General features: G+C 50.2%; 1 protein-coding gene across 1 annotated transcript in view; it reads left to right on the top strand.

Moving 5' to 3' along the window:
• LOC120894829 (zinc finger protein 395) overlaps positions 1–12510 on the top strand; it is a 97332-nt gene that overhangs the window by 52216 nt on the left and 32606 nt on the right. The window contains exons 3-4 of the mRNA XM_040297674.1: positions 3471–3607; positions 3706–3977. Of these exons, the coding sequence (XP_040153608.1) occupies positions 3471–3607; positions 3706–3977 (409 nt within the window). The remainder of the gene's footprint in view (positions 1–3470; positions 3608–3705; positions 3978–12510) is intronic.

Genomic DNA, 12510 nt, shown 5'->3' with positions numbered 1-12510 from the left:
GGCTACGTGGACGATGAACTCGTTCGCCAGAAGCCGTAGCACATTGACATCGTTAGCTGGAATTTCCTCCCATCTCGGCTTTCTGGCTGGTGGTGTAACTCCCCTCGCTTCCCTTCCGAATCGGTCTACAGCCTCGAACGGAGCGGAGGATGCCTTAATGAGCGGCAGGATTTCGTGTTGACACAAAAATTGGAAGCTCACTTTATTTGGATACCGTTTTGGAATTGGATAGCTCCAGCTTTGTTGTCTTTGCTCATTGAAAGGATGCTCCCACCCCCGGGTGGGAGGGAACCATCACAATCCAGAGGTCGTCAGCATCGGCGCGCGTCTGGATGCCGGTCATCAAACCTACCTCAACCGAATCTCGCGAGACCGCTTGCAGAAATGCTTTCGCCGCCATTTCTCATCGTTTCTCGCCCCTGCTCCACTGCCACTCCATGGTCGGCTATTTCGCTTGGTGACGATGAAGAAAGGCCATGGTCGATGGCTGGGGTAGCGCGTTACATTTCATACGATCGCTCGATTGCAAGCAAACCGTTTCGACCCACCTTATATTTCGCCCACTGGCCCCGTGGCGAACGCGATACGAAAAACAACATGGGGGGATATATAAATGTATATAGGTGGTGAACTGTGCTCCACTTGCAATCTTCCATCGACGTTGGACGTTCTGACGTGCTGATGAAATGGGTTGGGACGGTGAGTTTGGATCCGTCGAGAATCTGATTGCGAGACGTCAGCGAAAAGTCGCAATTTCAGTTCAATATGTGTTTATGTGCCACGTTAGCTTAGGTCAGGATAGAGCAGCAGCAGTGGTGGTTGATGCGATTTTTTGAAGTTGCCGTGGTCCGTTGGCGGTTTAATGAAGAACAAACTCAACGATTAACTTTTGCAGTGAAGCTGCCGAGTAAGGAGAGCCAGTCGCTATGTCATCAATGATTGATGGCATGGAGCCACTCCCTACAAAGACACACGCACTACACGCAATCAGAAATTCCCTTTGCTTAGTAATTCATCTGCCCGCGGCTGTAATGATAGCGATTTTTACCCTGCTTTTTTTTATTGTGCTTGCACGCCATTTTGCACACGGTATTTGTACCACAAAGGACCACAAAGAAGCAAAACGTCATTGGTGGTACGACAAAGAGCTGCACAGAGAGAGAAAGAGAGACGAGAAAAGGAAACCCCCATTACACAGTTGCGTACCGTTCGCCCATATATTATTGCGAAACATTGAAGCTTTTGGAGCAGTGGAAATAAAAAAAAAAAAAACAAAACAAAAAAACCAAAGCTCAACTGCAACGAACCGCCCGCGTCCTTCGCTGCGCACTGCTGATTATCTTCGCTGCACACTGTGCAGCGGCGACAGTGACGGCAAACGTTCGAGCAGCGCTCGATCGCAGAAGCAGATAGCCTCGGTCAAATTAGCGGTCATGGTTTTTTTGCGGAGATCCCCATGGGCGGGGTGGAAGAAGCAAAACGAGCAAAAGCAACAACAACAACAAAAAGCTCACCCAGTAGGCAGACCAAAACCAAATCGGGCCGCGGAGTTTGAAGAAAACTTCCTTGACGCAAACACTGACCACGGCAACAGCGGCGACTCACTGCGGACAAAGCGCACCCCTCCCGGGACACGATCCAGCGGCCGGACCGATGGCGAACGGAGGACGGAGGCGGTAATGTTATGGATTCGCGGCCAATGGCTTCTGCAGTTCGCACACCACACAGTACACTCACCCCACAACAACACACGGTGCACATCCATACATTATCGCAACTCACCAGCCCCTTGTAGGCCCCGGGGCAAGATGGTGAGTGGACTCCGAACCTCCTCAGCCAAAGGGGAAGATAATGTGGAGAAACAATACGAAAAAAAACGGCATAAATCTCCGAAACCCCAACGAGCACGAAAGAGAAAGTGAGAAGAAACGAACGAATTTGGTGGTGCAAAAAAAAAAATTACAGGAGACAAGCTGGGGTGTGGGGTCTCAGTGTGCAGTTGCAGTTTCTTGGGGTGGCGCTGATAAGCGGTGGGTTTGCAATTTTCTGGCCTGTTACCCTCGCCACTACGCAACGCATCCGTCGCAAACATGAGGAGGAGCGAGGGACCCGTATCGCCGATAAGCGGACGCATTGTGCATTGTGCTCCATTCGACACGGCTGCAATGATTGGGCTTTAATTTAATGATGTGTGTGTGTGTGTTTTTTTTTCTTGCAACCCACCGTCACACTTTCTCTTATCAGACGGTCCGATCCGATTGCAGCTTTGAACTTGATCCAACTTGCAGCAAGGAAATCTGGAACGCGGGTCGTGCATGTGTGCGCGTGTGTATGTGCTGGGTTTTATTTCCGACGCGCGTCATCTAACCGTACGCTCCACAAGACCAGCAACACAAACGCATCGACTAGCAAAGCGGAACAAAGTAGCTGTGGTACGAGTTTTCGTTTACTTTTTTTGTGCTCCCCTGCGGTACAATGGCAGGCAGTGTTGCGCCCGATGCACAACAACGAACAGTGTCTGCTGCACTCGGGACAGTGCCACATTGGGGTGGTGTGGTGAAGGGTGGGGGGGAATGGGAAGCAGTCTCGGCCAAGTAGACCAAGTATCAGCGCGCAAAAACACGGCACAACAACACAATCCGCAAACCCCCGAAAAGGTTGATTGACCGATAATACATTGAACCCATCGTCGGCCGTTTTTCGCCGTCTTTGCCGTCGTCGTTGTCGTCGTCGTAGTTGCTGTTGTTGTGCCGGTCTTATTAGCTCCCCGTCCCGAACGCAGCCATTCCTGAGACGGAGCAATTTTTCTTCCTGAAGGGAGGGATTTTGTCGAAACAAAAAAAAAAAAAAATAGATGACACACAAAAAACACGCTCCCCCTCCAACCTTCAATAAGCCTACACGCGTCTGCACCTCCGTTGAGCTGCAGTTCGCGATGCAAGTGCGTCGCTACCGTGCCGAAGCAAACAAACACAGGCGACCGACAGGCGAAAACACTGCTGATAATCGATGGCGACCAAAAAGACCGGTTAAAGCGTGTGTGTGTGTGTGAGTGCGAGGTGTCGTCTTGTCAGAAACATTTGCAAGTTGGCCCAAATATTTCGGGGGGGCTGAAGTGTTTATGATCGTTTGATTTTTATTTGTTGCTGGTTTTTGTTTCATGTTGTGGTTGAAAATACCAAAATGTACTTCTGAGGTTTCATTTCAATTCTCGCCGGGGAGAATACTGAACCACTGATCAGCATCATTACTGCATCCAGCACAACTTGTTGGATCCCCCGCTGGGTGGAGAGGTGCCTGTGGAACGTGTTTTGCAGCTGTTATTTTTACCCTATCCACCCTGTTTTACGCACCCACACACTTGTTGCGAACCCCTCTCAGCAGCTCGCTCTGTCACACTGAAACAACCAACCGTCACTCATCTAACTCTTCCTGTCTCGTTCTTTTCCTTTGTTCTCCGCCTGAAACAGATCTCGCAAACGACGGCCCTCGTACTCGCAGGACGATCGAGAGTACTACAGTATTAACGACGACGATCCGATGGACGAATGCAACGCCGCGCTGGTACTTATGAGCCTGTCCTGCTCGCCCAACTCATCCGTGCACGGTAGGTAGCAGCCGCTGGTGCTGAACACTGGCACACGAAAAGAACTTACATTCAATTTTTGCTCTCTCTCTCTCTCTCTCACATTCTTTCCATCCTAGGTTACGAAACAATTCTTGGCACCAGCTCGGGCAGCAGCACCACCTCCTGGAGCACCGGATCGACCTCGCCGCCGCTGAGCGAGGATGGACATTCCACACCACCGACGCACCACTACCAGCACGAGCTGAACCACAATCATCATCACAATGGACGCCACCAGGCGGCGGGTTCGGGCGGTTCGGGCGGCCGTGGCGCGCGCACCACCTCCCTGTCGACCTCGGACGAAGGCATCGGCATGGAGTACAACGAGGACATGCCGAGAAAGCGTCGGGTAAGTGTTTTTGACCATTCTTTTTTTCTTTTCGGGAGAAACATATGGGAACACACGTGCAAGACCGGGCATCCCGGTCCGAATTCTGAAACACGGCTGGCACATCCTCGTCGTGGGTGTCATAATTGTCAACGCAGGCCGTCGTTGAAAGGTCGTACTGGAGGTCGAAACGCCAGCGGGAAGGGTTGTACGCCTTCATCAGCGGCAATCAGCTCCGAAACCTCTCTCGGCTCTCGGCCGCAAACCACACGGCATCAGTGCCCAAGCAACCTTGCCTGCCAATTAGTGCGCGGGAACAACGCAATGCTTGACGACGGATCACGCGTTTGTGGTGGCGTAATGTACACCCTGTACCCCTCATTATTCCCATCGCCTTTCCCCACCCGGCGAACGGATGCACTCAGCAGCACGTGTACGGTGTCGAGAGAAGGAGAGTACGAGTACGATCACGATGTCATAATATCGCTGATCGATTGCTCGTGCCGAAGTGACACATGGGCCTCTATGCAGATACGTCGGGGGGAGGAGGGGAGGGGGACGCGTGTGGACCGTTTTGACAGCGGTCCGATTGACAGGTGGCCAGTGTTTAAAGTCCACCCGGTTTTAGTGCAAATGATCGTCGCTGCAAGAAGTGATCGTACTGCCAAACTTCACGCTTCCCTGTTGGCTTTAGACTTCAACGATGTCAAGGGTGGTGTACACAGACACAGCTCCAATCCTCTCCGCCGACGACCCTAGATGCTGAGATGGGTACCTGTTGATGAGCTTTGCGTAACCTTGGCCAGCGAGTGCACCTCAACCGCAACTCACCGTTGACAAACGGTTGAGAGCAACTCCCCGCAATTCGCGGCGGCACGTGTTGCGCTCCGGCCTCTAGTGGAGGACTTGAAGAAAGCAAGAAAGAACACACACAAAAAAACAACATAAAACGCTCAAGTTCATTTGCTCAAACCCCATCGCCACCCGATCAGCTGTGAGTGAGTGCGCCAGTGTGCCGCCTGCACAAACAACTGGCCGTCGTCCCCCGTGCCTATCGCCACCAAAGTATGTGTGTGTGTGTTTGGCAGCAGTAATGCCGCTGCCCGTGCGTGGCCAATGTTATGCCATTCGTTCTGCGGGGGGGCTCATACGATGGTGGTGGGCTGTTGTTTTTCATTCTACTACCAGTCTCGTTCCTTTTTTTTGCTGCTGCTGCTGCTTTCGCGTGTGTCACTAGCTCAGCTGACCGGTAGGGCTGCCCTTGGCTCGTGTTTACCGTGTGGCCTATCCAGCGGATGCCGTAGAACTGCTGAGGCCCCCTTTTGTCCACGATACTGCACGTGTGTCGCGCGGTTACGCGATCAACCAGCAACCATTAGTGCAGCTAATTGCAGCACCACCAACACCCCACCAACAACAAACAACAAAAACGTATCAACGTGATCACACCGGGCAACAAAGTGGGTTTCCTTTGCGTTTTTTAGTACCTCAAAAAAGTCAATTAGACTCACACACACAAAAAAACCGTCCCCTTATCTATGGCGCAGGTTTCGCAGGCCAGTCTGACTGACACATGGTGGAAGGGGGGTTGGGTACTAAATAATTCATACCGAGAGTCGATTGGTACGGGAGGTGTTTATAGTTATTTGCTCATTTTCTCACGTCCAGCTGGAAGTGATGCCGCTGCTGCGATATCGATGCGTTTTGGGTGTGCTGTGTGTGATCCTCAGCCCCACACGTTGCGCCATTTTTGAAACGGCATGCTGCCATCTTCCGCGATCGTCTTGCCTGCCAGTATTAGTTGTTGTTGATTTTGAGCAAATTTATTTTTGCTCTCCTAAAATTAGATGAAAATATTCGTACACTTTAACGATTTTTATTATTTACGACTTTCGAAATGTCAGTCTTAGCCCATTCTTCTGTTTCCTATTTTTTGTGCAGCGTACAAAAATGTTTGATGATAATGATGATGGTGATGAGTAGGTTCGTTGGATTTGATTTGGTGTAGTTTTGGCTTTGTTTTTTGTGTGTCCACGATCTCGTTCCCCTTCATCCAATCAGTTCAGCAATGCAGTCGCTGCAAAACCGCCCCAATCCTAGGAACAGGAGGGGGGGGGGGGTGAAACAGCAAACGCTCACCTTGACGCTGCCATTGGATGTCGATTTTCAACAGGTTCCCGTGCCGCATACCTCCTACTGGCATGGCGCGTTTCTGCATCCGCCTGCGCTGTCATGCTCATGCAAACAAGCTCCATGACGCACACGCCGGCCAGGACTGAAGACACGAAAGTAGGAGGTGCCGAGGTAGCTGTTTCCATAATGCACTTCGATGATGTGCGGGGAGCGTTCCGGCCATCAAGCGCCTTTTTTTTTTCGTTCTTGCCGTTGCACACGGCGAACACCACCGTGTCTGTGATGATGTCCGGCAGCAACCAGACATGGAACCGTCAAAGTTTGGCAGGAACAGAGCAGGGGATCGTGATCGATTTTTTTGTGTGCTGCAGTTGGTAGACTAATTTTATTGCTGGTTTGACTTTTTGGGCAATGCTCGTGTGTGCAGCAAGGTTAGTGTGGCGTCTTCTGCCGTTTTATAGACGTCGTCGTACCGGCGGAAGGGGAAATCAAACCCAACCGAGATGCCCGATTCGTAGCTAGCAATGTCGCTTTATGGCACGAGAGCTGTGTGTGTGTGTGTGCAATAAATACAACCTGGGCTTGAACAGCTTTATGGCCGGATTTTCCTTTTACGAACCACTCGGCGGGATGTGGAGGAAGGAAAACAAAAAAATAATAAACAACCAGCAACAACTCCACCCCCGGCGATCAGGGTTTTACAATTTTGAACAGCGGATGCTTTGGAATATGAACTTGAATTAGCTGTCAATGTCGACGAGTTGGAGCCGTTGGTGCAAATGCAGATGGATTGGGTTTTTTTTTTTTGCAACCTGATTTGAATCAATATAGTGTGCCCTTGTATGTGTGTGTGCATTTGAAGGTGAAATGAATTTGCAAGCGGATTTAAGTGCAATGGATATGGTGGGTTATGTTCGCTTCCTGGATTTCTGATGCATTTCGCGAATTTGGATGTTAAAATTGCAAATCGATTCACGGAAATCATTATCACAATTAGCCTGCAGAGCCTAGATACATATATTCCAGTTGCAAAGCATTCAATCGAAGGTGCAACCGACCGGCAAACAACACTCTTGAGCGGGACAGAGCACGCGCCCCGATTGACTTCAGCACAGTGTACTTGACCGATCGATCATCAGGTCGATCATCGTCTCGAATCGAAATGTTATGACTGGGGTGTGATAGGGCATCTAACGCAACATCGTTAAACCCGTTTCGTTGCACCCGTCGGGTCGTTAAAAGCTTATCAACGGCCTACCTACAGCCTATGCGACTGGTAAGCGTCTCGAGACGGAACGAATCGTCAATGCCAAGAGCATAAAAAACCACGGTTGACGAATGGGGGATGGGTGCAAGCCCACTCCAACGACATGTGATGAGCATCGGAACTGTGTTTACGCAATCGCTTTTCTTTGCGTGCGTGGTCCCTCCAACGAGGGCACCTCCGCTATTGTCGCACCGGCTGACGGCGTGTGCCAGGATTATCTCATCTCGCACTCAATAAACAAACAAGCTGCTGCTGCTGCGTGCTGCCTCCAGTGGCCCACATTGAACTGCCTCCTGTGCCTCGGTGCATCTGCTTCTCCGCCGGCACAGAAACAAACACTATCTCTCTCGCCTGCCGGTGCATCTGCTGCTCCGACGGCACTATCGCGCGCGCGCTCCTCTTTTTAAAACCATGTCGTCCATGAGTCGTATTACCATTCCGGCCCAGTTATTGTCCTCGTTTAATAAATAATGTGACATTGGACAGATTTGTCTTCCGTTCTTCCATTTTTTTTTTGCGACCGGTGCCGGTGAGGGTTTGAAACACCCCACTGCACACGACGACACACCACTGGGTCACACAATGATTAGAGCGCGTTTGTAAAACAGCAAAACGGGGACACACCAGAATGGATTGCATAAAGCGGCTGTGCTCTGGTTTGTGCCTGCTCTCATCGCCCACATCAAAACCGCCGGGTTTGCTCCCGGCGGTGGAGCTATTTTAGCACGCAGATGCATACTCACTGTCGCTGTCTCGCTTGCTCGCCTGCCAGCATCTAAATTGGATGCATCGCGTTGGCGCTAGCCTTAGAGCTAGGTTTAGAGTGTGCGGCATTCTCGAATGCGTGCCCTCTCCATTGCCATCGTTGGTCTCCTCGTTCCGCGTCCGCCCGTGGCAGCAATAGCATCGCTGGAAGGTGTGCGTGGAATGGTTTGAACACACCGCTTTGGCTGGTATGTGTGAGCGCCCCCCCACACTCCCAACCGGTGCCGTACACGATGCAATGCAATGCAGTGTAGTGCGCAAAAGCTGCATCCTACCACTACCAACGCATGACACGTGCCATCGCTGCTCCGCTCACTTTTCAACCCCCAGCGTTGTCGAGGTCGGGCTGCCTCGTTGCTGGAGATTCCCTTGAAGAGTGTTTTTATTATTTTTTCAACAACCCTTCCCACTTGGGCCAAGCGCATATGCGATTGTGTGCATGCTCGTGCACTCGCTTGTTGTTTCTTTTCACACTTTTAAGCACGACTTCAAACGCGTTCCGAGGACACGTCGGTGCCGGTGACAGGATGGATATCAGCGCTGTTGAAAAAAATGGTTCCAGCGTAGATCTTACGTGCGCGGGCCCTCTCAAAAGTGTCGCCAAAAGTGTTGATTGAACATTCGTCTCATATCTTCAGCATGTACAGTTGTAATTATATTAATAACAAGCACTTCTTTGTGCCTCAAGCACTGCCCAAACGTTTCGGGTTTGAACTTGAAAGTTTTCCAGAACAGATGGAAAGCAAACGTGGACCAGATTGGGAAAACCAGTCGCAAAATCCCAACAATCGAGGTCAATTAGAACGAGAGCGGCAAATGGAGGTGTCCTTTTTTGTTGCTTGCTCAGCGAATTGCCAGAGAACATGACAGCTCGGAGCTATTTTTGTTCCCTTTCCCCCTGCTAGCCCCTGCTAACGTGCAATCGATTTTGTTCGCCTGTCAAGAACAGCCAGCCACAGCCTAATGATCGTTTGCCCACTTCCGTCTTCCCGCTCCGTTCCGAGTGCTGCGCAAAGACCGGGTGCCCGGGTGAAAAATAGGGATTGCAACGCACAACGTGCCCCAGAATGACCTTGATTTGCACGGTAGCGCCCTGCACGCCGCATCGCAGAACGTGCACAGCTTGGGCTGAGGGTTTCCGCTTCATGATGAGCGTTTTTCTTCCTGCCAGTGCAGCTTCGCACGCTGGCTGAGATGGAAAAGAAAGCGCAAAGAAAGCTCGGTTCGGGAAATGGCAATGGGCTGACACCAACGTTCAACCACCAACTCAGACGAGATGTGGTGCTGTGGCTGTGTGCAGCTAGGCTGTGATTATGATGTACGAGAGATGCAGATTTTTGCACCACAATGCACCGGGAAATTGGGGCACGAAGGATTATACCCGGTGTGAGCGAGCAGTGGAATGAGCGAAACCGAGCAGAACACATCTCGCCACATCTCGCCAAAGGAAGGAAAGGGAACACAGCTAATGGTGCACCATGGCACCGGTGGATCGATAGTTCCGTGAGCTGTTGGGGAGAACGCGTGTGCCGGTACTTCTCGCACCGAAACACGATGCCCGAACCAACGGTGCGCACAAGCAGAGGGATTGCAAGTGAAAATGAACTTGAACTTGAACGTGAAATAAAAAGCTTCACGGTGATCTGGCGATGATGGAGTGTGCAATTTAAGCATGGCTGTCAGCTCAACCTGGGAATCATGCTCGCTCGTTTGCATTTTGACGGTTGAACTTCTCAGCATTCCTTTAAAATTTAAAAGTGTTTTGTGTTGCAAACCAAGCGTTTAACACTGTTGGGCTACTTTGGTTCTACTCCACCTGTAAATCTAATCTTGCGCAAGAGGTTGTCGAAAGTCTAGTAAACGCATAAACTACATGGCAAACAATAAACTCTCCGGGCACGTGCAATCGAAGCTAATGTTCCGAGAGGCAACGGTAATGACCACACATCCATCCATCCGTATACATCAGCGTACGGTGTGGGTAATTGTTCAGCGGATGCACGTGAAGCAGCTGACTCGTTTGCGCGATTGAACAAACGGCATGCAAAAAACAAAACCGTCCATGACCGTGTCCTCCAGCTAAAGGCTGTGTAGGCTTCCCGGTTCGTGTGACTCGCACTGATGGGTTTGAAACGGTTTTAGCTTTGTGGCTCGTGCTCGAAGTCCACTCTACCGATGCTGCTGCAAACGGTTTCGCCGGGCCCAAACGGGTGGGGCCCATAAAACATCGACCCAACACTGCCTGGCGGGGCCTGGCCAGCAAATAATTAAGAGTGAATAAACAAAAAAAAACACACAAAAACGCTCCTCCGGATAAACAGCATTGGCAATGTGAGCATAAAAAATCGGCGCGCGTGTTTGACCTTCATTGCAGCACGGCCGCCATATCTTTTTTTCTGTTTTGCATTTGAATTGCCTCTTCTATTGCTCATGCTCTCTCTCTCTCTCTCTCGCTATGTTTGACACAGTACCATTTGCTTTAGGATTATCCCGGGTGGGGGTGGCCGTTCAGCTGAACCACTACCACAAACGCTCCTGTTGCACCGGCCGTTTCGGCCGAATCTTGCTCTAGCTGCCCCGTTTCAATGCACAAAATCACTGCTTGCCACCTGTTTCATTCATTCTCAACCATAAACCCCACAACGCTCCCGTGCATCGATCGCATTCTGCCCTGCCCGTGCATGGAATGGCACTGCGACAGCCAAATGCAGCGTCGGCCGGTCGTCCTCAAACGGACGCCAAGCGTCGAGTTAAATTCCGATGCTCGTTTATTCGCCCTGGATGTGTGTGTGTTTTTGCTCCTTTTTTTCCTGCAAGCTATCGATTTTTAAGCTTGGCCTCGAATAATTCAAGACCACCCACCTGAAAACCCTGCAATGAGCCGTGATTTTAAATTCGTGTACGTGTCTGTGGGACTCACCCTTGCACAGCCGCAACTTGCATAAGATGTGTAAGAGGGACAAAAAAAATGGAAAAAGACATACAAATCAAAACACCCTAAACATATCCAAACAGGTGCAACGTGACACGAATAATGGAATCGAAATAATTCGATTGACCTTTTTTTGTTGGAGCGTCAAACGCTCATGTGAAAAGAATTATTGAATATTCGCTGCAAATGCGTTCAAGCTTTCGGTGAACCTTTTTGTGTGTGAAATAGATTTAGCCCACTCGACGTTTAGTGTTGGAAATATTGGTACATCCTTACAAATTCAATTCGCACTCACTAACCGTGGGGGAGAGGGGGACGTGAGAACACTGTCGGGTGCATTCGGTGCACTGCAAAGGCTACATCATGTTGACGGGTGCGCGCATGCGAACCAGAGCAACCGTCGCTGCACTGGCAAATTGTGCGGCGAACTGTTCTAGTGTTCGGTGGTGGTTGCCAATGCCGCTCCTCCGGTCCGACTCCATCACGGCTGCCCTCGGCAAACTGCATCGCAAGCCAACAAGTCTGCAGAACGTTGCGTTCCGGGGTGGCGTAGAAAGGAGGAGAAGGCAAGAAACCCGAAAACCGTTCCAACTCGGCACGTGTTTGACCTTCATTCGGTCGGTCGAACGATAGGCAAGGTCAGGGAAAATTTTCGGTCCTTTTCGCACACACACACACACTGCATTCCATTCGTTATTGCCGGTTACCCCCGTTGCTGCTGTGTGCGTCGTAAACTAGCGTGTGCAGTTGGTGCGGATATAGGAAAAAAAACATGCATGAATGCAACAAACGCGTTTTTATTAAATTTATGTATAAACGCGCTTGGTAAAGAGCTTTTCGGCCATAAAGCGGTACATCCGATGTGTTAGGTCACGAAACCAGTAAATGGTGTGCAATCAATAAACCACACGAGACTTCTAATCTAAAATGCTCACGATAAAACATTTAACTCGAGCGTGGTGACACTCAGTTTGTTGACATTTGTATAATTTCGCTTCGTTTTTAAATGGAATTTAAAAGGTAGGATTCCATAAAACTACTCATCTGTCCCCATCGAACCTTGTTCTCGAAACAAGATCAGATAAAAGCTGTAAATGTTTCATAAATTCATACACTAATGAGAAAACACCCACTACAGTAACGGCAATCACCTGTGCCCAATTATTGTGCCCAACGTTGCATTTACTACCACTGCACAGGTAATAGTCATTATCAGCAATTGTGGGAGTGTGCCAGGACTGTCCGGCGTATCACCATGGACCAAAGCTCCATTTTACTGTCACATTTCCTTTCACTTTTTGTTGGCTTACCCGCTCCCCAATGGCCAATGTGCAGGCTTCCCCTGAGGCTTTTTAGCACTCCTGGCCGTGTGGTGCATTTGCATATCACACTACTTTCTGCACAGTCATTACAGCCATTTGGTGCTGGGGTGAAATATTGTTCTGCTAATGGAAATT

This window comes from Anopheles arabiensis, chromosome 2 (genome assembly GCF_016920715.1).
Source record: "Anopheles arabiensis isolate DONGOLA chromosome 2, AaraD3, whole genome shotgun sequence".
NCBI classification, from domain to species: Eukaryota; Metazoa; Arthropoda; class Insecta; order Diptera; family Culicidae; genus Anopheles; species Anopheles arabiensis.
The sequence above is the reverse complement of the archived record's forward strand: the minus strand, read 5'-3'. Positions and strand labels throughout refer to the sequence as shown.